The following is a 27257-nucleotide window of genomic DNA, read 5'->3' on the forward strand; positions in this document are numbered from 1 at the left end:
GCGTCCTTATCAATTTGGGCCATGCCTCATCCATCGTTTTTTTCAGTTGTCCTTTACGGACTTTTGTGCCAGTCATGAGTTATATACTCATGGGTGCTACATGTGCTCAGTAGAGGAGTAAAGAGCTAGACCACAGCGCAAGGTTTAAGTCCACAAGCGGACCTTCACACGGATCTCTCCAATTACAAAATGGCCAGATCACGCCTCCACCCATACTTATCCAACCACTTTCTTCATATTTGCATATGTAAACACCACCCCTCCCCTGCTGCATGGACACTCCTTGAGAGCCATGATGTGTCACCAAGCTGCCACATCGTGCAAAGACACCTCCTCATTCAGTTTGACCCAAGCCATCAAACCTACAAGCCGGATGGCACGTTGAGTTTGAAGGATTTTTTCCCAGTATAGTCTGCCTGAAAGGACAATCAGTTCAACTGCACATCCACCAGAGCATGCACACAGTAACTCTACACCAGAGGCAAGTGGCCTTCACCATGTGGAAGAAAATGAGAGATGAACTCAAACTTGAAAAAGTAGGCATAACTGAAAGAGTGGAGAGGCCACTCGATAGGTCTACCCAGTAGTCAAGGAAATGATTGCGACTCGTGGACTAATCTGGGAGATCTGGACGGCCAATAAACTACTATCTCAGGGCGAATAGTTTACGAACAATCTCATGTCTCCACACATTAAGATCACTACAAGGTGGTCCCAACCAAATGGACAGACTAATAGTTTCATGCTCACTTTGTGAAAAACAATCCGCTAGCGTTTCCTCATTTGTAGGAGAGGGTACCAACAAGTGGATCTACGCATAGGCATTCCGCTGCCAGCTTCTCATGGAGAGGTATGTGGCAGGCACTGATCCTCACCACTGTTCGTGAACTGCTGGTGACAAAGCCAGGCACCCTTTTTAGAAGGAACAACAACCAGAACACCAGTGCAAGGAGCGTTGCCCGCGCGCACCGCTGACCTCAGGCGGGCGATTTGGTCTTGATGAAGCTCCTCACCCAGTAAGAAAGATTTGTCTTCAATCTGAGGTGGAGCCACGGGCTGGCACCGCATATGTAGAACTATTATTATTAGAACTCTGGTCACAGCAAAGTGACGATGTAGACCAGGGGAATGGTTCTTGCCCTAAGATTGTTTATGTGCCGGCTGTTATTGACGAAGGTGGTCATTCCATCCCCCTATTCAGAATGAAAGAGAACACACACACACTCACTCTCTTTCTCTTGCTTTCTCTTTCTTTCTCTTTCTCTTTTCCTCTTTCCCTCTTTCTCTTTCTTTCTCTTGCTCTATATCTTTCACTTTCTCTTTATTTCTCTTTCTCTTGCTCTTGCTCTTTCTCTTGCTCTTGCTCTTTCTCTTGCTTTCTTTCTCTTTCTTTCTTTCTTTCTTTCTTTCTTTCTTTTTCTTTCTTTTTTTCTTTCTCTCTCTTGCTGTTTCTCTTTCTCCCTCTTCCTCTCTTCTTTCTTCCTCTCTTCTTTGTCTTGCCCTCTTGCTCTTTCTCGAGCGGGGTTTAAACCATGCCAATCATCTGATTTAGTGGAGCGCCCTCACTGTTATCTAAGGCTCTTGTCAAAGGCAGTGTCTTCTCAGCAGCACAAGGTCTTTTTGTGTGGAATCCCGAATTGACTGGTTTCTGTGTTTTGTATTAAATGATATATAATTTGTCTTGTCTTTTTTTTGGGAGGTATGTAGTGCCGCGCATGGGCGACGCTGAGTTCTAGTTTCCAACGCCTTTATCATTGTTGGATATGGCTTAGTTCAACAAAAGGCTCTATCAGGCCATGCGTGGGTTAGTGCACTGCGACAAAGCAACTTAATACTGTCTCTTTTTTTTTTTAAACACATGATTTTAAGAGGTACATAAAATTCTTCTGCTTCTACACTGACCCCCCCCCACCCCATTGGGGGGGGGCGGGTTACACATGCCGCCTTTTTTCTGGCCTTGCACATGTATCCACTCATCTCCACGCTCCTATGTCAGCTCCGTTCTTTTCATGGGAGCGGTCATTGCTCATTGCATAATTTTATTTAAAAAAAAAAAATACAGGAATAAATGAGTGCTGGGGGCCAGAGGGTTTCTTAGGAGTCCACTTCTGACTCTGCTGATTGGTGGTTTGCCAGATATCAAGGCCACCTAGTCTTGACTCCAACTCATGACTCTTTCTTCCACCATCCTACACTTCCTGTCTCTTTATCTCACTCTTGGAGTTTTGTTTTCATTCCGGATTTCTCTTTCCTTTCCTCCTCCTCCCTATTGTGCCTTTCTCTGTCTTACTCTGGCTCAAGGTCTGATGGAAATGAGTCCAATTCCCCAAGTCGGAGCGCCCTTGTCTACTACTTACAACCACCTGCACAAATGAAGCTTTTTCCCTTGCCCCCTCCCCCCTTTGCCACAGATGTGGTTACATTCTCCACCTGCACCTCCCGTGGTGTGACTTCCACTGCTGTTGGAGTGGTTCTGGTGTGGAGATGACTGGGGAATGACGAGTTACATTTGCAGCATATCAAATGCTGCCTGTTAATTTTGGGTGGGCGTTGTGTATACATCCGCCACGTTCTAAATGCAAATATCTCCCTATAGTTGGGTGTGGAGAACATGGTTAGATCGAGTGGCAGAAAGCCGATTTAGTTTTACTGTATTTACCATCTATTTTAGAACCGACTGCATTATGGCATCTGAGGACCTTTGAGAAAATTCCTGACCCAGAAGTCGCAGACAGGAATTGTTGTAGGAGATGTATCAGGGCATGGAAGTGGGCACAATTCTACAGCAGTCAGCATGGGTTGGCAAGGCGGCATCAGAGAGACTGGTGCAAGCAGCTGTACTATTCTCAAAAATATCCAGTTTGGGATATTTCATGTACCCTAAATAGATGAACTTCAGAGGCCAAAGGTCTGTGTAGGGAAGAGGTCTCTAGAAAGACCCGCTTTCCGTTGAATTTTCTGATGCCATAGTCTGGTTCGGATGTTCAGCCCTAAATTAACTGCATTTTTGTTTACCTGCAGATTCCCTGGGCTCTTTGTGCCAACCTGGATGTTGTTACTTCTACATGGTCACAATGTTCTTGTTCCATCAACCTTAACCCCTCTCTAGTCCTTCACAACTTACGCTAACGGCTCCATGGCAACTGGTCTACCTGCCCTGGAGTCTGTACGCACTCAGCGGCATCTCTCGGCTGCAGGTGGCACCATCAATGCAGACTGAATCCATTTTAGGTTCCCTTTTGAGTTTGCTCCAAGAAGTTTCTCCTAAAACATCCATTGCAACCTCGAAGTACTGTTGTTTAGTACATGCCTTCTGGGTCATCTCGTCGAAAATAGACCGCCTGTCGCAGCCGGTGGAACATTCAGGTCCAGTGACCATAAAAGTACAAAAAATGTTTGCTTTCTGCGTCATTTGCAGGTCTGGGCGATGGCTGATTGGAGCGGTCACCCTCAGGAAGGTAGTGAGTGCACAGATAGTGATCAGAGGCTGCTCGGGGCCTCTGTCTTGGCTACTGATAAGAGGCAATTAATACAAATAGACTTAATGTGAAACGTGCCCTCTGCATTCATCCTTTCTACCTTTTCTCTTATTCTCTGACTTTGAGCACCTTTGTAAGGTGTTTTAAAAAATGTTTGTCAGTGGTATTTTCCTTTCTTTTGCTATTCTTTCTGTCTTTTTATCTTTGTATCCTCAGTACATCCCTTTTTTGATCATTTATATTTTACTTGTCAACTTTTCATGTTATTTCCTACAAGTTCTTTAGTTTTTCGTATTTTTATCTCTTTTTTTTTATTTAATTGTCACACTTTTGCCAGGGCCTGTTTGCTTCCACCTCATTGATAGTCTTTCTTGCCGTCAATATTTAACTTGAAATTATACCGCTTGTAAATAGATTTGGTGGGGAGGGGGGGGCCATTCTCATGAGTACCATCAACTTTAGTAACCATAAATATCTGTTGATAGCGCGTTGAGGATGAACGTGTGCTCCGCATACACTTGTGTTATGTTCAATTTTAAGCTACCTTAGTTTTTCATACTTGGATAAGAAAAGAAAGTGGGAGCCACTGTGTTACTTAATAATAAACTAATTTTTGAAGCTCATCAACACAATTCATGATGCTACTTAACTAGTTATTAATGTTAGTGGTCTTTCTGTAATTCGAATGAATATTGTTGATATTGTTTGTATAATTATTTTCTTTTTCCATAATTTTACTTATTTCTTTCTCCATCTGTTTTTGATTGTAGAATTATCTATCGTTTGTGCCTTTCGTTTATTTCATGCCTTCTTACTCCGTTTTCGTGTCTTTTTCATTTATTTATTTCATTTCTTCACACTCTGTTTCAATTCCCTTGCTTTCTCTTCCCATTAAAAGCTTACCTTGGTCTTTTTCTCTTTGCACAGGCTGTTTCCGTGGGGTAACAAGCTGGAACCCAAAGGGCAGCATCAGGCAAACATCTGGCAGGGAGACTTCCCAACGAGTAACACTGCTGAGGATGGTTACCCTCAGACTTCTCCCGTAAGTACTCCCTTCTAATATTGCTAAGTGGCCAAAAACACAGCTTCTTCTCGCATGTTGAACTCTGCTTCTACTGCCAGCCACAGTCTAGTTTCTGTGGTTAAGACGCTATTGCCCGACATACCTGGCTTTTTCCATAAAGTCTAACCGACTCCTACAGCGAAACCCAACCAATTCTCTACTGCCACGCACAACCAATCCAAGCCGTTACTCTACCGCCAAGCACAGCCGATCCTCTACCGCCAAGCACAGCCGATCCTCTACCGCCAAGCACAGCTGATCCTCTACCAACAAGCACAATCAATCCTCTATGGCCAAGAACAGCTGACCCTAAACCGCCAAGCACAGCCGATCGTCAACCACCAAGCATAGCCGATCCTCCACCACCAACCACAACCGACCCTCTCCCGCCAAGCACCGCAGACCCTCTCCCGCCAATCACCGCAGACCCTCTCCCGCCAATCACCGCAGACCCTCTCCCGCCAAGCACCGCAGACCCTCTCCTGCCAAGCACCGCAGACCCTCTCCCGCCAAGCACCGCAGACCCTCTCCCGCCAAGCAACGCAGACTCTCTCCCGCCAAGCACCGCAGACCCTCTCCCGCCAAGCACAGCCGACCGTCTACCTCCAAGCACAGCAGACCCTCTACCACCAAGCACAACTGATCCTCTACCGCCAAGTATAGCCGATCCTCTACCGCCAAGCGCAACCGTTCCAAGCTGTTACTCTACTGCCAAGCACAACCAATCCTCTACAGCCAAGCACAGCCGATCCTCTACTGCCAAGCACCGCAGACCCTCTACCGCCAAGCACAGCCGATCCTCTACCGCCAAGCACAGCCGATCCTCTACCGCCAAGCACAGCCGATCCTCTACCGCCAAGCACAGCCGATCCTCTACCGCCAAGCACAGCCGATCCTCAACCGCCAAGCACAGCCGATCCTCAACCGCAAAGCACAGCCGATCCTCCACCGCCAAGCACAGCCGATCCTCTACCGCCAAGCACAGCCGATCCTCTACCGCCAAGCACAGCCGATCCTCTACCGCCAAGCACAGCCGATCCTCTACCGCCAAGCACAGCCGATCCTCTACCGCCAAGCACAGCCGATCCTCTACCGCCAAGCACAGCCGATCCTCTACCGCCAAGCACAGCCGATCCTCTCCCGCCAAGCACAGCCGATCCTCTCCCGCCAAGCACAGCCGATCCTCTCCCGCCAAGCACAGCCCATCCTCTCCCGCCAAGCACAGCCCATCCTCTCCCGCCAAGCACAGCCCATCCTCTCCCGCCAAGCACAGCTGACCCTTCTACCGCCACATACAGCAGACCCTCTACCGCCCAGCACCGCAGACCCTCTACCATCAAGCACAGCCGACCTTCTACCTCCAAGCACAGCAGACCCTCTACCACCAAGCGAAATCGATCCTCTGTGCATAAGCACAACTGATACTCTACTGCCAAGCACAGCCTATCCTCTACCCCCCAGCACAGCCGATCCTCTACCGCCAAGCACAATCTATCTTCTACGACCAAGCACAGCTGACCCTCTACCACCAAGCACAATCTATCTTCTACGGCCAAGCACAGCTGACCCTCTACCACCAAGCACCACAGACTCTCTACCGCCAAGCACAGCTGACCTCTACCGCCAAGCACAGCTGACCTCTACCGCCAAGCACAGCTGACCTCTACCGCCAAGCACAGCTGACCTCTACCGCCAAGCACAGCTGACCTCTACCGCCAAGCACAGCTGACCTCTACCGCCAAGCACAGCTGACCTCTACCGCCAAGCACAGCAGACCCTCTACCACCAAGCACAATCGATCCTCTACCGCCAAGCACAGCCGTTCCTCTACCACCAAGCACAGCCGTTCCTCTACCACCAAGCACAGCTGTTCCTCTACCACCAAGCACAGCCGTTCCTCTACCACCAAGCACAGCCTATCCTTCACCGCCAAACGCAACTGATTTTCTACCACTATGTACCACTGATCTTCTACCTCCAAGCACAGCCCATCCTCTCCCGCCAAGCACAGCCGATCCTCTCCCGCCAAGCACAGCCGATCCTCTCCCGCCAAGCACAGCCGAGCCTCTCCCGCCAAGCACAGCCGAGCCTCTCCCGCCAAGCACAGCCGAGCCTCTCCCGCCAAGCACAGCCGAGCCTCTCCCGCCAAGCACAGCCGAGCCTCTCCCGCCAAGCACAGCCCATCCTCTCCCGCCAAGCACAGCCCATCCTCTCCCGCCAAGCACAGCCCATCCTCTCCCGCCAAGCACAGCTGACCCTTCTACCACCACATACAGCAGACCCTCTACCGCCCAGCACCGCAGACCCTCTACCATCAAGCACAGCCGACCTTCTACCTCCAAGCACAGCAGACCCTCTACCACCAAGCGAAATCGATCCTCTGTGCATAAGCACAACTGATACTCTACTGCCAAGCACAGCCTATCCTCTGCCGCCAAGCACAGCGGATCCTCTACCCCCCAGCACAGCCGATCCTCTACCGCCAAGCACAATCTATCTTCTACGACCAAGCACAGCTGACCCTCTACCACCAAGCACAATCTATCTTCTACGGCCAAGCACAGCTGACCCTCTACCACCAAGCACCACAGACTCTCTACCGCCAAGCACAGCTGACCTCTACCGCCAAGCACAGCTGACCTCTACCGCCAAGCACAGCTGACCTCTACCGCCAAGCACAGCTGACCTCTTCCGCCAAGCATAGCTGATCCTCTACCGCCAAGCACAGCCGACCTTCAACCACCAAGCACAGCAGACCCTCTACCACCAAGCACAATCGATCCTGTATGGCCAAGCACAACTGATCCTCTACCACCAAGCACAGCCGTTCCTCTACCACCAAGCACAGCCGTTCCTCTACCACCAAGCACAGCCATTCCTCTACCACCAAGCACAGCCTATCCTTCACCGCCAAACGCAACTGATTTTCTACCACTATGTACCACTGATCTTCTACCTCCAAGCACAGCCCAACCTCTACAGTAAAGCATATCTCCATTACAACAACTGGCATTACCGGGTCAAAACCATTATATGCATATAACTATTACCTCAACTCTTCATGACCTTAACATGCCTTTAACGCACTAACTGCTAGGACTGGATTTAGAATTTTTTAAAACCCAGGATAGGATCACGGTAGGTTTATTTATTTATTTATTTTGAAGGTTTTATATAGCACGAACATGACCTTTGCGGGTATCGGAGCGCTTTACAAGTGAGGGAATGAAACAAAACAGACAATGTACAAAAGAAACATAGTATTTCGAAATAATGTCTTATGTTCCAGCTGGTTGTTCTAAGAGTCTGATTCAATGTTCAAGTGATTTTCGTCATGAGAAGAAATTTGACTTCATTTTTGAAGGAGGCAGTTGAGGGGTTAAGTCTGGTTTCTAGGGGTAGTGCATTCCAAAGTTATGGCCTTGCTAACATGATGGTTGATGATTTGATACTTGACAATGTTGTGACATATAACCCAGCATCTACAGTTGGACAACCCAGGCTGCAGAGCCACACACCTTCCAGCCTCTGCTGTCAAGGATTGTCCAGTTTCTTCTGCTGAGGACAACTCTACTTCTACAGCGAAGACCAGCCAAGCCTCTGCAGCCAACACAACTCAGCCTGACTGTCACACCTAACACAGCCATTATTGCAAAGTCCATCCCAGAGTGTACTGCTAGCACACCCTGGGCATTATCAAGTACTTCTAAGCTGTTACTCCTGAACTGAGCACGTTGCTCAACCAGGAACAATACACCCTCGCGCTAAAGCATGCTGCAGCCTGCATTTCCAAGTAGAAGACACTTTCTACTCCAAAGTACAACCAAGTCTTTACAACATGATGCAACCCCATGAGCAAACCAGCCACCATTGCCAACCACAGCCCCATTTACTCCCAGGCATAGTCCAACGTCCACTCCCAAGCTCAAACACAACACATCTGTTGCCATGGAATAACCCTCTTTGCCAAACACAAACAAGCCCCCACCTACAAGCACTGCCATAACTCCACTTGCAAACTCAACTCATATTTTTAGACGCATTTTGTGTTGCTTATGTTTGTGACTTTGTGTGTGTCGGTGCCAGCTGTATTTGCATCACACTAGCAGCACGTGTGTTTGTTGTATGAGTTGCAGCTGCAATGTTTTTTAAGCTGTTAATATGTACTTGGGCCCCACTTTGCTCCATGTTTGACATGTGTTACTTGAGCACGTGTCCACCGCGTTTCTGTGCTGTCTTTGTGTACAGTTACCTTTCATGTGTACATTGTTTGTTTTGGGCCTGGGTGCGCTACCCATGAGTGCAATTTTTACGTGGGATGAGCTTCTGTTTACTTCCTGCATGTACATCATGTGTTTGTGTGCATTGCACTTGGTAGGGGCATGTGCCCTATTTTTGTTTGCTGTTCCTTGACTATATCTAGTTTTTGGTTGGCTTTTATGGGCACTAGCAAGGAGACCATGTTTTGCCTATGTTTGCATCTTTGTTGCAAAGTCCGGTGCAGGCCTTTCTGATTCTATTAGTGAAAAGTGCCTACCCACTTCACAGGCAATGGTGTAGTAATTGGTTCTGTTTACCACCCCTGCTAATGAATCTATTCCTCACCGTGTGCTGGTGGCATATTAGTTTGCTGCCTAGAATCATTCAGCTGTGGAATCAGCCCTGAGTGTGTGTTTGTGTGTGTGTGTGTGTCTATCTGTGCTTTTGCACTGCTTTTGTGTGGTTGGAGCACCTATTTGGCACCCTTGCACACTTCCAAAGTATGGGGCCCAGGTTTGCTACGCTTTGTTTGTGTTCCCCTTGTGCATGCACGTATGCGTGCTGCTCATCTGTGTTGTCTTCTGGGTTATGCACCCACTATTAGATGCCCAGATATGAATGATGGTTGTGTGTTGGCTTCTCATGTCTGTGTGTGGGCTGCTCTTATTTGTGTGTGAGGCTTGCATAGTGTGTTTGTGTGTGTGTGTGGGGGGGGGCGCACTGCTCCTGTGTGTTTGACCTGTCCATGTGCCTGTGTGCTGCTGGGATGCGTTTGCTCCTGATGTTCATATCCTGTATATTTTGCCTTGGTTTAGCTCTCCATGCCCACCTGATTGATCGTTGTTACATTTTCAGGTCACTGCATTTCCTCCCAATGGATACGGCCTGTACAATATGGTGGGCAATGCCTGGGAGTGGACGGCAGATTGGTGGACAGTGCATCATTCTCCAGAAGAAACCCACAACCCGGTAAGTGTTTCAGGACCATCGCTCTCATCTTATATACCAGGGGCACCTTGTAAAAAGAGTAGATCCATCAAGGCCAATGAGATGCGGCCTTGTGGCTAGAGATGCTGACTCTGGGACTGGAGAACCAGGTTCAAATATGGCTCCACTCAACATCGTGTGATTCTGGGCAAGTCACTTAATCTCCCCGTGCCTAAAAACGAATAAGTAACGTTTGGTTCTCTTGTATAGCGTTCTCATGGCCTTGAGCAAATTTAGCGACGCATCGAAATTTGAAAAAATCATTGTCGCAGAATCCTCTTGCTGTGGGACCAGGAAGACGAACAAGATGCTGATGGCAACTGCGTGATCATCTACACTTCCCTTTTTGATCCAAAAATCATGCATTATTTGTGAGACCTCTTCTGACAGCATATTATCAGCGCATCTTATGAACCTATAAGAATCTGAATACTGTAACCACACAAAGCCAAACCACTCAGTTGCACTTTTGGTCCAGGCGAGGCCTGCAATTGGTTTATCAGTCACGATCTTAAAGTCTTCATGAACCATGATGATTTTTTTATAAGCTGGGCACCAGTGGCATTATTTAAAAGCTAATAGTTGGGTTAACTTTCCTGTATGTCATCAGCCGACACACACCTGGACTTATCACTGCATAGGCTTGTGATTGTCCCAGAAGCCTCTAAGCGCCCTTCACTGCCTTTCAAGGGCAGGATTGGTTTCATTATAAGCACGTGTGGGTTTATAAAAGCCCATGATTGGGTACATGACCCAGGTGACCATCTGCAGGGCAAGTGGTTGCTCAGCAGTCCTTCTTCACCTTTAAAGAGTTAGCCTTCTCAAGAAATGGTGGCCTTAATGTATTCATTTTGCACCAGGAGAAATAAACTGTTGGTGCCACATAACTGTAATGTCAACATGCGACGTAACGGCATGTGGTAAGAGTGTACAGCTGTTGGATTCACAGAATACTGCTGCAGGAGAGTGTTGAAGACATGCTGCGCAGAGGCTGAAACCTCTCCTGCTGGTCTGGACCACCCCTGACACGGTCACTTACAACCATTCACACATTGGCATTTGCTAACAATGAGATAGAACACCTCCTAGCGATGCCTTTGTCTGCTTGGAATACATGGTAGTTGGCAATCTTGGGCGAGGAGCTTGCTAGTCCTACAGAAATTCGATAGAATGGTCCAGATGAGGTTGCGTTCAAGGATAGGACGAGTAGTTCTTTATTTGTGGCACTTCCACATAAATACGAGGGCCAAATTGAAGGCTATAGCATTTTGTGCCTTTTTGGTAGTCATTTTGAAATTTTGCGAAAAGAACTAACTTTACTTTAGTTTTGATGTATCTGAATATTGGCTAGTAGGCTGAGAGGGCTGCCTGTATTTTTTGTATTGTATATCACAGTCTAATTCGATTCTTAATCAGATTTAGGATTGCCTTAGACACTGTATGGCCCTATATTATTGTATGAGGGCTTCTGATTGGCTCAGCAGCAATTGAGCATGTCCACAGTTGCTGGGGTTTGCAACTGTTAACAGCACTCTGATTGGCTCAGCGTTACTTGAGATCTCTACACTTGTTGGATATTGTAACTGTTTTGAGCCTGAGTGGAATCCAAAAGCAGTCGCTGCAAATATGTTCAAACTAGCTTGTTCTTCTTTGTCCTTTTCTTTCTCTCGCTTCTCCCTCTCTTCCTCATGGTGCCCCCGTTCTGCTTTTTGCCATAAACCCTCTGGAGCTGGAGAGAGGGACTGAGACAGCGACCATGGGTCTTAACATTGTCCTGGCCTCCATTGGCTGCTGGATTATAACTGCCCGCCTGCCCCGGGACTTCATAGTGCAAATGGCCATTCCTGGCTTTGGTCTGTGACCGGCTCAGCATCCACAGAACACCCCTGTAACTGTACACATTGTCTGTGTTTGTCAGTCCAGGATTCCTAGGACACAAAGCCCAGTTCAGGTAGTTTTTACTCTAAACAATTTGTGACCTATACGTTTCTTGACATCCTCTGAACTGGAGTGGAGATAATTTCTCTAAAGTCATGTGACATCTTGCAAAGGGTTATCATGGATATTTGTTTTAATTCATCTTTTTCATTTAACAAGTAGAATTTGTCTAGTTTTTTCTCCTGAACAAATGCACAAAATGTCACTTGCAGCAACTCAAGAACCCATTAGTAACTAATCCTGTGCAATTTCCATAGCTAGATGTCTGCAAAGCCCCTGTGCATTTGCCCATCAGTGCACTATAGATTTAGTTCTTTCTCTGGGTGAGAATATGCTTTTGTGGACATGGACGCATTGTTTTGTGGCACTAGTACTACCTCTGCTGGAAGACAAAGCTGGCAAGTTAGAATGAGGTTGACCAGCAGACTGCTCCAAGTCCTGCGTCAAGCTGAATGCATGGGTTGAGTCCTCACCCTGATGCTCCTCAGTTCTGCTTACATAAGCTTCCATTTGAAAAAGGCACAGCATACGTAGTCCTGAGGTTCAGTGCGAGATCGCCAATCAAATGCGCATCCAAGCAGGGCCACGAGATGATTCAGGCTCCCAATTTTAGTCTGTTACAGCGGGGTGATGTTCTGCATTACATTTCTTCCAAATCCCAGCAAACAATCTTGTGGAACTGGTTTCCTTCTAGAGCTTTTTTAGGTGTCCTTTTGTGTAGGCCGCATGATCGGTGGGCTGGTATGTTCTTTATGCATCTCATCTCTTTCAACAGTTTGTACCACTTCTCTGTTCCTTATTACATTTCCTGCTATTTGGTCAATTTCTGATCATCTGTATTAAGGTTCTAGTGCATAGAAATTAATGATTTGTTAGCTGGTACAAGGAATAGTTGGCATGACCTTAACCATCGTTTTATTTGAACTGCATTTTCACCCCACCAGTTGAATTTTTCCTATTTGCTCACGGGGGCAGGCTCGATAAATGTTTGAATGATTATGGTCAGATTGGTAGTCCTGTAGAGTATTCTTGCTGCTCTGATTATGGCTTTTGGAGTCAAGTGCTTGCTCAATAAATTTTATGCTGAAAGGTGGGTGTGGGATTGGGCAGTAGGTGGCAAGATCATCTGGATCTAGGGTGGGTTTCTTCTGGAGGGAAAGCTTTGTCCTGCTTTGAGGTCATGTGGGAAGATTTCTTGACAGTGAGGAAGAATTGACAATGTTGAGGAAGCCTCTAAAGGCATCACTCAGGAAGAGATTTTGCGATGATCGAAGGTAGAATTTGTCCATCATATGAGCTGACCTCCAGTGACTTGAGGAGGGTGGTGAGATAAGTGTGAAAGAGAAATTTGAAGATTGCCCTCTTGAGGGTTTAGTGATGGATAGATCGTTTCCCCACTGCCGAGAATGTAATGTCAGTAATTGTATATGTTGGAGTTCCTGCGAGAACACTCGTTCGGAGATGCAGTCTGGCTGGAATGAAACCAGGAACTCCTGTCCGTCTTCCGATCACTACCTTTACTGCCCAGAATTCTGAAAGATCAGCAACAGAGCCCATGTCATCGAAATTGCCCCAGATTGGGCTATGATATTGTGGTACCCAGAACTACTGAGCATCTGTCCTCCGATAAGGCCAACATGGTTGTTTCATTAGTAGGGCCGGGTCCTCCACCCTAATCTCCAAAACTTCCATCACCATGCATGGCGTTTGAGTTGGGACATTTAACTGGTTTCGATCTGCGGCCTGAAATGGTGGCACCCCTCCATGAAATCCATCTACATTGGGCACTGTGCCAAGTTCGTACCTTGGTGAGTTGCCCCGGACACCTACCAATTATAGGAAAAGCTGCTGGATGTCCTTTTGTTTATTTTGTCTTAAGCCCAGCAAGGTGTTGCAGTGGGCATTGTAAAAGGATGTCAACCCTCTCTGCCTTTCTACATTTACTGGACCATCCATGCTTGTGAAAATCAGCTGTTGTGATAATGTTAATTAAAGTTTTGACACATGTCCCACCCAAGACCATATGTGATGCTACAGTGGGACCTTAACTCAGTTTTGGCATTCCTCATGTTTACACCTTTCAAGTCTTGCTGCGTAACCTGACCTTAAAGACTGTCTTCCTCGTTCTGATTGTTAATTTGTTGCATGAGTGACCTGCAGGGCAGACACTTCCAGTGCAACCTCCCTGCACCACACTCTTTCCAGACAGATTGGTTCTGAGGACTAAGGCAGTCTTCTTACCGCAAGTTTTGACTCCTCTTAAAGTCAGGTATGACTTCGCACCCCAACACTCTCCTTGAAATAGGACAGCTTGGACCCAATATAAGCTCTACATTTTCACACTGATCGTACCCTGGACCGTCAAATGGATAGTCAACTTTTTGTGGGATTTTTCAGATGTAAAAAAGGGGTACAATACACAGGAGACAACCACGCTGTTGAAGTGGATAGTCCTCTGCGTTAAGATCTGCTGTGCACTGGCCAAGTAGCAGCCCTGGAAGGTCTGAGAGCCCATTCTACCATGGCCAAAATGTCTGCTATATCCTTATGGCGCAATCTTGTGCATTGATAATGATGCATGCTCGAGTATACATCATCGTCCTTTTTTTGCCAATGCGATGCTGTTCAGCATTGGCGATAACCAGGTTTTTCTTTCTGTTGATGCTGAGCAACATCAGCGAAAAGCATTGGCAAAGCCAACAGATCTTTCTTGAGAGAGCCAGAAAGAGCGACTTATTGGGTTTGCAAATGCTTGATTTATAGTGTATCCATGGGCAAGTTTTTGAAGGAGGGGTAAGTTTGTATTTCTCTTTTTGATTCACATCTCTGTGTAGGTGCAGTGTGAAGGAAGGAGAAGATGGCAAAGTGTATCTGTACAGGGGAATTTGGTCCATGTGACAAATTAAGGGGGAGGCTACTCTGATGAGTTTGAGGGTGTTACATTTGGCGTGAGTAGGTTTGAGCCACAGAGGAGCTTGATGACACTGAGGAACATTGATGTGCAGAATGTAGCAAAGATGGTGAAAGCTAAGTTTTTGGGGTGATTCCAAGGAGCCATCAGATTGAAGGAGGCTGTCTGAGATTCTGACCTGATGAAATGGCAACTGAGGAGCTCAAATGATTTTGGCATTGGATGCTCACTTAGACTACAAGACCAGGTGGATTTGTGCATGATGGCAAGTTCTTCTTCTGTCATGTGTGCAGTGGATGGTGTGGTCAGTGGGGATGAGTACCTCATGGTGGTGTGTGCAGGTGGATGGGATCTATGTTTTTGTTATGAAGAGTTTCTTGGTATGTTTGATGGTGGCTATTTCAGGGGTGTGGATGATTGCAGAGTGTGTGTTTATAAGCATAAATTAGAGTGTTGTACAGTTGGTAGTGTGTGGATTTTTGTGAGTGGGGGGTTAATGACGTTCTAGGCGTTTGCTGGGTGAGTGTAATGTATGCAAGTTAATGGTCTGACTGTGAGCAAAAGTGTAGGCTGTGGTGCAGCATCCGTTAAGCACTTGGTGTTATTGTCTTACCTGAGGCACATGGGTTCTGGTCCTAGACCCTTGTAGCTCAAACTACCTTTTTCCTCAATGCTCTTAGCAGAAGATGCCTGAACGAGGTAGAACCTTGTAGTGGCAGACTTTAACGAAGTGCAAGGAGCCTCCTGATTTGCTGGGTTGTACTGGCTGGTGATTGCCCACCTGCAGTGATTTCTTTAGCACTTCTGCTGATTGGCTGTTCCAAGGGGGTGAAAGGCGGGATGGGGACGGAGCAGCCTGATTAACTGTGGTGCACAGTGCGTTGTTGGAATGGCCAAGGCAACTTTAGGGCTGCTTATAATCCTATGCAGCTGCTGAATGGCCCTTTTAAGTCGTAGAGAAGACTGGGAGGGTAGGGTAGGGATGGTCTTGATTGGCTAGGGCAGTGGTTCCTAAACTTTTTCGACCCGCGTCTCCCTTGACCTGTTGGCCACGGCTCCCCACTATGTTACTTTTTTTCAGAGGATGTGGGATGTACGCCCTGCCTCAAGAGTAACTCAATTTTTCTTCCTAAAAATAATTAGGGTGAAGCTGATGAAGGTATTATAATCATATACGCAGGTTGTTTCGTATTACTAAGGCGGTTCCTCTAATAAAATTTTCCTAGCTACACTTGCCTTTTTTAGAGAACCTTCTCAAACTTTTTTTTATCCTACTTACAGTACTAGATAGCACCCCTATTTATATAGGCCCCATTGCAAAGGTGTTTCTGCGCTTGAAGAATACATGCACCTTCATTTCTACCCATGTCCTACGTGTCAACACACCTGTCTCAGCAGGGTGACTTGTAATTTTTTAAAACCAAATACAGCTTTATTTTAGCTGTCTCCTCCCTCCAATTGCCTCCAATTCAAAGCAAGGCAAACAAATTCCTTTTATTTATGTTTTTTAAATCCCTCTTTCTTGCTTACAAATGTTGGCATTATGCCGTATACAGTGTTTTACATCCCTGTGCTCATGGAGATAGCAGGCCTGTCTTGAAAGGTGTGTGTTCTGGAAGAAATGTGTACTGCAAGTACCTATGGTTCAAGTACACATGTCAATACTTAATAACACTCGGAAAGGCTCTTGGAAACCGACATTGTAATCGCTCGGTTGGAATTCATTCCGTAGAGCTGTACAATGCATGTCCGACCGACACAAAACCTCTGAGAGCCGGTTGGGACCAATTCAGAAAGACCGTGTGGTTTACAATCTGACCATGAACATCATAATCGGTCGGGCGGATTGTAAATTGACCGAGTTGGTCAGAAGGGTTCCGACACGCTCTAGGGGTATCCCACGGAGGAGGCCTTCCGCTCAACATTGTAAACGGCCCCTTAGTGTGTTTGAAAGACAGGACAACTTTACTTACCTGACAACTTGATTGGGGTAAAATGCATTTGGAAAAAAACGAAACTACCTAGTCTAACAAAATTAATCTGGTGTCTTCTCTTACTTTGGGAGTGTTGGAACTTGAGGGATCCAGTGAAATATGGAGGTCATCTCCCTCAACATACCATCAATTAAGTGCTACGTTTCCAGCTTTAGGCATGTCACTTACAAATCATCTACATCATGCGTTTAAGTCTAATTAGTTTATTGGAAGCCAACAAACCTTTCAACATTAAATGCATTAAAGTGCTTGGTGCGCAGCTCCCCTGACTAGTTTTGATGGCTCACGAGGGAGCCATGGCACACAGATTGGGAACCACTGGGCCAGGGCAACCTGGTGTTCGCTACAGTAGCTTCTGTGGCACTCCCGAGTTTGTCTCAATGACTGAAAATGGTCTGGTCAGGTTCTAGTCTTAGTGAATGAAGATGTTCTTGGCAGGTAACAGGTTCAAAGACTAAAGCCTGTCTGATTGGGTTCTAACTTGAGTGACTCAAGATGGTCTATTTGCAATATTGCAAAAGATGGCCTGACCACGACTCTCCCTCAGTGACTGGAAGGCCTACTGATGTCCCTGTCTCAATAACGAAAGGATGTCTGGAAAAGGCCAATCTTGTTGACTAAATACGGTCTGGACAGATCTTATTGACTTGAAGTGGAGCGGTTAGACTCTAGTTTGAGTAACTAAAGGTGGAGTGGCCGGGTTCTAGTCTGAGTGAGTGAAGGTGGAATGTCCGGATTCTAGAATGAGTGACTGAAGATGGAGCGGCCAGGCTCCAGTCTGAGTGACTGAAGGTGGAGCAGCTGGGCTCTAGTGTGTGTGACTGAAGGTAGAGTTGCTGGGCTCTAGCCTGAGTGACTGAAGGTGGAGCGGCCGAGTTCTAGCCTGAGTGACTGAGGGTGGAGTGACCGGGCTCTAGACTGAGTGACTGAAGGTAGAGCGGCCGAGCTCTAGCCTGAGTGACTGAAGGTAGAGCGGCCGAGCTCTAGCCTGAGTGACTAAAGGTAGAGCGGCTGGGCCCCAGTCTGTGTGACTGAAGGTGGAGCAGCTGGGCTTTAGCCTGAGTGACTGAAGGTAGAGCGGCTGGGCTCTAGTCTGAGTGACTGAAGGTGGAGCAGCTGGGCTCTAGCCTGAGTGACTGAAGGTAGAGCGTCTGGGCTCTGGTCTGAGTGACTGAAGGTGGAGCAGCGAGGCTCTAGCCTGAGTGACTGATGGTAGAGCGGCCGAGCTCTAACCTGAGTGACTGAAGGTGGAGCAGCTGGGCTCTAGAATGAGTGACTGAATTGCATATGGCTGGGTCCAAACTGGGGTGGTGTGGTGAGCAAAAGAATGATGGATTTACCCAGATCCTTGGGACTGGGGGTGAATGTTTGCATTGTACAGCATCTCGTGCATTAATTGTTTCTTTTGCTTATGTCGCCCTAAGTGGGAAGGGTATGCTCAGACGTGGGTCCCGTGCTCACTACACCACTGGATTCAAGCTAGCCTGGCTGATGAAGAGTGATGACCTGAAACCGGTCCCAGGATGCTTGTTTCCGGTCCAGGGAGGACCTGGCTTGGCAGTTCGGGCTGGACTGTTCTCACAAGGAACAGGGTCAAGACTGATTTGCATATGGCTGGGTCCAAACTGGGGTGGTGTGCTGAGCAAAAGAATGATGGATTTAATCCAGATCCTTGTGACTGGGGGTGAATGTTTGCTTTGTCCAGCATTCCGTCCATCAATTGTTTCTTTTGCATATGGCACTAGTCTGAGGGACTGAAGGTGGAGCGGCCTGGCTCGAGTCTGAGTGATTGAAGGTAGAGAGGCCAGGCTCTAGTCTGAGGGACTGAAGGTAGAGAGGCCAGGCTCTAGTCTGAGGGACTGAAGGTGAAGATGCCAGGGTCTAGTCTGAGTGACTGAAGGTAGAGAGGCCGGGCTCTAGTCTGAGGGACTGAAGGTGGAGCGACCTGGCTCGAGTCTGAGTGACTGAAGGTAGAGAGGCCAGGCTCTAGTCTGAGGGACTGAATGTGGAGGCCAGGCTCTAGTCTGAGGGACTGAAGGTGAAGATGCCAGGCTCTAGTCTGAGGGACTGAAGGTGGAGTGGCCTGGCTCTAGTCTGAGTGACTGAAGGTAGAGAGGCCGGGCTCTAGTCTGAGGGACTGAAGGTGAAGCGGCCTGGCTCTAGTCTGAGGGACTGAATGTGGAGGCCAGGCTCTAGTCTGAGGGACTGAAGGTGAAGATGCCAGGCTCTAGTCTGAGGGACTGAAGGTGGAGTGGCCTGGCTCTAGTCTGAGTGACTGAAGGTAGAGAGGCCAGGCTCTAGTCTGAGGAACTGAATGTGGAGGCCAGGCTCTAGTCTGAGGGACTGAAGGTGAAGATGCCAGGGTCTAGTCTGAGTGACTGAAGGTAGAGCGGCCGGGCTCTAGTCTGAGGGACTGAAGATGCTCTTGTCCGCTTTCTGCCCCTGCTACAACAAAAAGCCTTAACTGGCGTGTGCTGTGTCTGTGTTGGAAAGGTTGCTCTTTAAATGTACCCAGCCCTGTCTCCTACTGACTAAGGTATTATGGTTTTGCAGAGCCTGTGATGCTGTTTAATTTTGGCATTATAATTGGTCAGCATTTTTGTAATCCCCAAGTACTGAGTGGTCCCTGGAGAGCGCCGCATTGGATTTCAGGAACAGGCTCTGCGGCTGTTGTAGAAGGATTACGGCCCTCGCTTCAGTGATCACTCAGGCCTGGGATTAGGAGCACACTGATGAATTAAAATCGAAAAGAACTGAAAGCGTAGCTGACGTCTGTGCGCAAAGATGCAGCAGGCGACTCACTCGTTTTAAAGGTCACACGACAATGTCTCCATCCCCACTGCCCCTCGCGAACCTCCTCCCTCCACTCTCCGCCCCCAACCTGGGCAGCATCCTTTCCCTCTCCGGCCCTGCGCGAGCCGAGCTATGTAAATCATACAAGTATGACATCACGTAAAATATGAGAAAGTCGCTTCAAAATGTAAATAAGTGTATTTCTTTACATGTGGAAGCTCTGGCATTAATATGTCATATTATAACACTGCACTGAGAAGTGCTTATTAAAAGTGAAAGTTTTTAAACCTGAACCATTAGTGAACTAAGAAAAGACCTAAACCCTGTAAGTGGCCCAGATTATAGAGCACTATTATAGTCTAATAAATCAAACACAGTAGGTTTCTGTACAACTGGTATTCTGAGCTCACATATTCGAAAGTGCTTGCATACATGATAATGAAGTAAACGGAGTTTTGGTGAAAAAAAAAGATTTGCCTAAGATCACACAATTTAAGCAGAGAGTCGACGATTTAGCTAGGTTTTCTGGTTTCACTGTGTACAAATCAGCCACTAACACTGTATCTATTTGTAATTTGTTTTTTTAAGTTAATGCTTTGTTTTTACCTCTATATAGTGCAAACTCGACCCAAAGGTATTGGAGCACTTCTTGGGCATCAGTTACATGACAAAGGTAGCATTTATTTCTCACAGGCACAGGGAGATTTAGAGATTTGCTCGGAATCAAAGGATGTTGAGCTGAGGCCGAGACCCGAGCCTGGTTCACCAGTTCCAAAGTCTTCAGCTCTGGTCGACATGCTGGGTAGAGAGAGGGCCGCAGACAGAAGCCACTTGAAAGCTCGGCTCGTTATGGGCTCAAGGTTACAACAGGACCTCGAGCTGAGCCAGGCTTTAGGCTCGAGCCTTCAGTGGCTCTCACACCTCTATCAAAAGATGCATTTTTTTGGAGACTTGGTGGCATGAGAGACGTGGCTAATGGAGAGAGATCTGTGGCTCTTTAGTTGGTGCCAAAGGGGCTGAACGCGGCCTGTGTATACAGCTGTATTCTGATTAACTGTACCAGTGATTTCTATTCTCCACATCCGAAGTGACAGTCAAGGGAGAAGCTAGAGAATTACAATGTCCCCCACTTTCAACCAAACCTCTGACGCCGAGTGAGTACAGCAAATAAACCGGAGACTTCCTAGATGAGCTCTATTCGCCGCTACATCCTCCTGTCTATCCATTCACCCTCCCAACCATTCACTCTTTGATCCTTCACCCCAGAATGTTATTATTGCAACAATACATTGACATTCTATCCGCTCATTCATCTATTTATCCTTTTACTCATCAATCTTTCATTTTCCTATCCATCTACCCTTTTATCATTCATCCATCAAATGATCAGTTTGTTTAAACATTGACCCGTCCATCCTTTCTTTCTTCCATCTATTTATCCTTACACACTTTCATCCAACCTTTTATCCACCCTTCCATTCACCTTTCCTTCCAACCTTTCAGAAATGGATTCCCTCTACCCCTCCATCCAACCTTTCATCCCACTGCCCTTCCCTTGTTGTTGTCGTCAACCTCCCTTCTTTTCCAGCTTCTATCTGCCATAATTTTTAATTCTCATATTATTTATCTATCTAACCTTTCTTTCTCCACTCACTTTATTTGCTGCTCTTTTTTCTCTCGAAATATTTAGTCATTATTTATTCTCTCCTTCCCTGAACTTTGCTCACTTAGCAGTGGCGTAGGTTACGCCCCCGCAACCCCTGCGGTGCGTGGGGGAGGAAGGGAGGGGTTACCCATACTGTAGGGGAACCCTCCGCCACCACTGGTGTGTGTGAGGAGGCCCAATCCTCAGATCTTGCAGGGGGGCCCCCCTCACGTTTTGTTACCCCACTGTCACGTAGCAACTCTTGACACCCACCTCTCAGTCATGCACTGCTCTTCCGTTTGACCCTTTTAGGATTGCCTGCAGAGAGAATAGTCGAAATGTAAAACTATTCAGTTTTCAGTGAGACCCAGATTACCAGGCAATGGTGTGCACTGGCTACTCACACTTAAGCTGCTAACGCGGATGGCTCCCTGCGCCTCTGGGGACAGTGCACGCAGCCTTGAACGCTGATGCAAGTCCTTTTGTTATTTCACACATTCATTATTGAAAACCTAAGGTGCCATAATTTTAATAAAGTGTGGTTGGTAAATGGCCCAAATGCACAGCTACTAAAACAAGCAGAGGCTGAACGCGACCAGTGGGTTGTAAAGCTATCCACAGGGCATGCACGCGGCGTGACAGAGTAACAACACTGCTGTGTCCGGCTCCTTAGGAAGAAGCTGGCGATACTACTTCCAGGTGCATAAGGGTCGCCATTCTGAGTTGGCAGGAGCATCATCTTGGTGAAGGCCAGTGCTTGACTTGTGCTGGCAGTTGCCGATGGTGGGCATTGCTCCCATTTTTCGTACGGGATTTATTCAATACTTAATTTGTAACAAGCATTTGCAATAGGTCTCGCATTTAAACAAGTTTGAGCTATTGGCATTGTGTAAACGATGCCTTTTTTAATGTTTTGGTTTTTAAAACATAAATAAAAGGCATTGCCATTTACAAAGCCAACAGCTTAAACTCGCGTAAATGCGAGAACTATTGCATTGCAAATGCTTTTTTGGGTAGGCACGGAGAGATTAAGGGATTTGCCCAGAATCACAGGATGCTGAGCCAATGATTAGACTCTGACCTGGTTCCCCAGTTCCAAAGTCGGCACCTCTGGCCATTACGCCACATCCTTTCCATTCAATGTATACTCCCTGGGACGGCTCTTCGGCACACACACACATATATATATATATATATATATTCACTGAAAAAACCATAGGTTTCACACATGTTATAGTTAGCTGTACATTTCACTCGTAAAAAACCAATGAAATTCCACGTTATAGTTAGATCAGGTAACTATAACTTGCGCGACCGCAATCCACTGCTGATGACGTCACATATTACATCACTCATGACATGGTCAGTGACATCACTCATCACATCAATGATGACATCTCAAATGACACATTGTGGATTGCGGTCGCGCAAGTTATAGTTACCTGATCTAACTATAACGTGGAATTTCATTGGTTTTTTACGAGTGAAATGTACAGCTAACTATAACATGTGTGAAACCTATGGTTTTTTCAGTGAATTTGTACGTTTTTTTAATTGCGAAGTTATGTATTTATTTTTAATTTTTGCGCGCTCGGTGCACTTCGCGCACCGAGCGCCCACGTTGCGCATTTCGTACCGTGCACGCCTCGCCATTTTTTACAAAATATCAATTGTTTTTTTCTCTATTGGGGGTCCTTAGATTTATATATTAAATGTGATTGTTAATTCTTTTTTTTTTTTTTAATTTTTTTTTTACCGTACGCGTACGGTAAGCTTACCGTACGCGCACCCCGCGATTTTTTTTAAAAATTATTAAATTTATTTTTCATACTTTTTGGTCCTTCGTGAACCCCCTGACGAACGCTAGGGGGTCTGCAACTCTCTTCGTTGCCCCCTTCTCATGTTATCAACCTTTTTTTTTTCAGTGCGAGAGACAGAAAATGGCGGCCGATACTTCCTGGTTTCGACCGATTCGAATGTTTACTTTGATCTAACAACCAATCAGAATCGCGCTCGCGCACGCCACTGTACGCGTACGGTAAGCTTAACGTAAGCGCACGGAGCGCGCTTACAGATATATATATTGATTTAAATGCTATTTTCTCAGGAACTACTGAACAGATTTACACCAGACCTGCAAAAGGCACTTCCTTGACCTTAGGGCTACCTCTCTGCCAAATTACAAGTAATTCTGTTCAGCCGTTCGGGCTGTAGCTGTGTCTAAAGGTCCTATGGAAAAATGCATGGGGAAAACGCGTTTTGGGACCCCCCTTTTTTCTCAGCCCCCGCTTGACGAATCACCCCGAGACTTTCAGGGTAGGAGCGGAGCGTAGCGCCCCATTAGTTTTTTGAAAATTTCGCGAGGATTCGTCAACCGGTGCCAAAGTTATTCAAAATAGAATTTTCAGATTTCCTATGGAAACACGGTCCTAACTATAACTATCTACTGGCGACCGCCAGTAGATAATATGGCGGTCGCCAGTAGATAGTTATAGTTAGGACCACGTTTCCATAGGAAATCCGCAACATTCTATTTGGAATAACTTTGGCGCCGGTCGACGAATCCTCGCAAAATTTTCAAAATAGGTGGGGCGCTATGCTCCGCTCCTACCCTGAAAGTCTCGGGGGGATTCGTCAAGCGGGGGCTGAGATAAAAGGGGGGTCCCAAAACGTGTTTTTCCCATGCATTTTTCCATAGGACCTTTAGACACAGCTACAGCCCGAACGGCTGAACAGAGTTCCTTGAAATTTGGCAGAGAGGTAGTCTACAGGTCAAGGAAGTGCCTTTTGTAGGTTTGGTGTAAATCTGTTCAGTAGATTCTGAGAAAATAGCCTTTAAATCAATATATATATCTGAGCCAGCTTACGGTGCGCTTACGGTGCGCTTACCGTACGCGTACGGTGACGTGCGTGAGCGCGATTCTGATTGGCTGTTAGATCTTACTAAACATTCGAATCGGTCGAAACCAGGAAGCGGCGGCCGCCATTTTCTATCTCGCACTCTGAGGGGGTGGAAGAAAAACAAAGGCAAAAAACATATATAGGGGCTGTTTAGACTGCTCCCAACCACCTAGCCTTGATGGAGGTGTCCTCAAAGAACCCCCAAGGGCAAAAATGCAAATTTTTTTTTTTTTTGAAAAATCGCCGATTACGCTTACCGTACGCGTACGGTAAAAAAACTTCAAAAAAATAAAATATCCATATTCTCCACACCCCGTATGCAAATGGTGCCCGAAGGGCACCATTCGTGCATGGCATATGTTTCTTCCATTACACCACAAAAAAACAAACAATACCTTTCACAACGAAGCGCATAATATGTCCTCCATGCGCGCACGGTGCGCGAAGCGCACCGTGCGTACATGGCCCATCCAGCGTAACGTGGGCACGCGGTGCCCACCCTGCGTGCACGGCACTAACTGCGTAAAGTGGGCGCGCGGTGCGCGAAGCGCACCGCGTGCTCACTGTGCGCGCACGGAACGAACTGCGTTAAGTGGGCGCGCACGCCACGAATGGCGTAAAGTAACTTAGCATTTAAAAAACCGTACAAATTCACTGAAAAAACCATAGGTTTCACACACGTTATAGTTAGGAATTAGCATTTAAAAAACCTTGCAAATTCACTGAAAAAACCATAGGTTTCACACATGTTATAGTTAGCTGGACATTTTACTGATAAAAAACCAATGAAATTCCCCCGTTATAGTTAGTGCAGGCAACTATAACTCACGCGACCGCAATCCTCTGCTGATGACATATGTGTCTTTATGAAAAAAAAATATTTGAAATATATGTATAGCTAAAATTTAATGGAAGAAGACATGGGCAAATAATTGTCTAAATACAGTATTAGCATCAGCAGAGGATTGCGGTCGCGTGAGTTATAGTTGCCTGCACTAACTATAACGGGGGAATTTCATTGGTTTTTTATCAGTAAAATGTCCAGCTAACTATAACATGTGTGAAACCTATGGTTTTTTCAGTGAATATATATATATATATATATATATATATATATATATATATATATATATATATATTCCCTCTCTCTCTCCCACTCCCTCTCTCCCACTCCCTAGCCAAGAATGTAAGATATCATGTGTTCCGTGTGCACTGCTCCCCCGGGATCTGTTTCGGCACAGTAGCCAGCTCTGCCAAACACGCGCCCCCCTCCTTGCAGCTCCATTCCTTCACTCCTGGGGCTGTTGGGGGATCCCTCAATACTTCCGCCTACAGAGCGTCTCCAATGAGTACCGAAGAAGTCTGAAGAGAGCTCCCCTCGCCTAGTACCCTATGGACAGTGCCGCCCCATCGGCTCACCCTGCCCAGTGACCCTACTGTGCCCGCCCCGCATAAGTTTAATATCATCCTTAGGTACCCCGTGGACACCGCCACCCCATCGGCTCAGTGACTCGCTGCACCCCCCCCCCCCGTCCTGCACTTGTTTAATGCAATCACTGGTACCCCATGGACACCGCCGCCCCATCGGCTCACAGTGACCCGCTACACACCCCTTCCCCCCATCCTGCACACGTTTAATGTAATCACTAGTACCGTACCTCATGGACAACGCCGCCCATCGGCTCACAGTGACCCGTGACCATCTGCGCCCCCCCTCCTCCAGTTCTGCACACGTATAATGTGCTGGCCCCCGACCCCCACACAGAAGACCCTGTCCCTTCACCGGAAAGTGTCCCCAGTCCCTGAATCACCGGAAGGACCCCGGTCCCAGCATCACCAGAAGGCCCCCAGTCCCTGCATTACCGGAAGGACCCCAGTCCCTGCATCCACCGGAGGTGTCTTCGCATCGCATCGCATCTCTCGGACCCTAGAGCTCCCCCCCTTCCCTCCGCCAACACCGCAGGGGCTAATGTTACGCCACAGTTCGGACCCTTCGTCAACGAGAAGGGCCCCTTCATTCCCAGGAGCCCGCGCTTTTGTCGCCGAAGGGGTTCTAGGGCCCCATGAGAGTCCATACGGTGTGACTAGCGTACATAGTTGCAAAGCTTGAATGAAGCTTGGGTTTGGGGGGCCCAGTGCCTACAGGCGGCTGGAGGGCCACTTGATACAAAGCAGCCTTGGGATAACAAAATTGCAGGCAGCCGTTCCAGAATGAAGCCGTTTTTATTAGTTTTGTGGTCACGTGCATCTGAGGTGAGCCAGGCACCCCAGTACTTCGAGGCGCTTAAACGTTCTAGTAGTACCTGTAGATTAGGGGTAAGAACCCATGCACAAAGTTTCAGCATCAGTGTCTTGCGTCCATAGTGCAGAGGAGACATACGGTAACACTGACCCACTGTCCCATCAGAGGGTCGGATAGAGCGTGCCGAAGCACGAACCATGACACTCTCTCAATGGCAACCCATCCGCCCCCACAAACACCCGGATACTGGTGTCTTTATAGCTCTGAGAGCTCGAGGTCTGACGTTCCCCATCCCTTCCGCACTCCTTGGAACTATCGTTCCGTTCAAGTATTACACCACCCAATGTATATAACCTTTCTGTATTGTTGATTTGTTCCAATGCTCGAATGAAGCTTGGGTTTGGGGGGCCCAGTGCCAGCAGGCAGGTGGATGTAGTTCCTGGCACTGATGGGAATTACATTGTTTGTGGGGGATGTGGTGCTTCTGAAAGGGCAGAGCGGCAGTGACATCACTCAAAGCTATGTCAGCCATTGGCGGAAGTCTACAGTTCCATGCAGCATGCTGAGGCGCATCGAAACATGACGGACACAAAGACTGACCAATGGATACGGAGTTGTTACATATGCACCCTAGGGAGCAGGGGAATGGTGGGCACCCGGGAAACGCCACCCTGTGCTGTCCTAGCCAAGGAGCCCTGGGCTTCGAACAGTGACTCCACAAAGAAAATACCACAAACCCCCGAGAGCACGGCTGAAGCTGCTGTCAGTGACCTTTAAGCAAACTTGTTCCTACAAAGTATTGACACACGTGGCCCATTACTCTCACTGTTCTCTAACTAGAAAAGTAACTCTGTTCAGCCATGTGAAATGGATGCTATGTCTCGCCCCCCCCCCTCTTTCCCTTAAGAGATGTCTGTCTCTCTGTCTACCTCCCCTTGCCTCCGATGTCTGTCATTTTGCATGCGGACGAACCTACTTGGTGGTTTCTTTGCGCGTCGTCTTCCCAGGGGTCGTCTGTGACGTGCAGAGACTTGAGCCTCACCG

The 27257-nt window shown here is 47.3% G+C and overlaps 1 protein-coding gene across 1 annotated transcript in view; it reads left to right on the forward strand.

The window, feature by feature from the left end:
- SUMF1 (sulfatase modifying factor 1) overlaps positions 1 to 27257 on the forward strand; it is a 287292-nt gene that overhangs the window by 222326 nt on the left and 37709 nt on the right. Inside the window, exons 6-7 of the mRNA XM_085624512.1 lie at positions 4407 to 4521; positions 9658 to 9771. Coding sequence (XP_085480638.1) covers positions 4407 to 4521; positions 9658 to 9771 — 229 coding nt within the window. The remainder of the gene's footprint in view (positions 1 to 4406; positions 4522 to 9657; positions 9772 to 27257) is intronic.

The sequence above is a fragment of the Triturus cristatus genome, chromosome 9 (assembly GCF_964204655.1).
Source record: "Triturus cristatus chromosome 9, aTriCri1.1, whole genome shotgun sequence".
Lineage (NCBI taxonomy): Eukaryota > Metazoa > Chordata > Amphibia > Caudata > Salamandridae > Triturus > Triturus cristatus.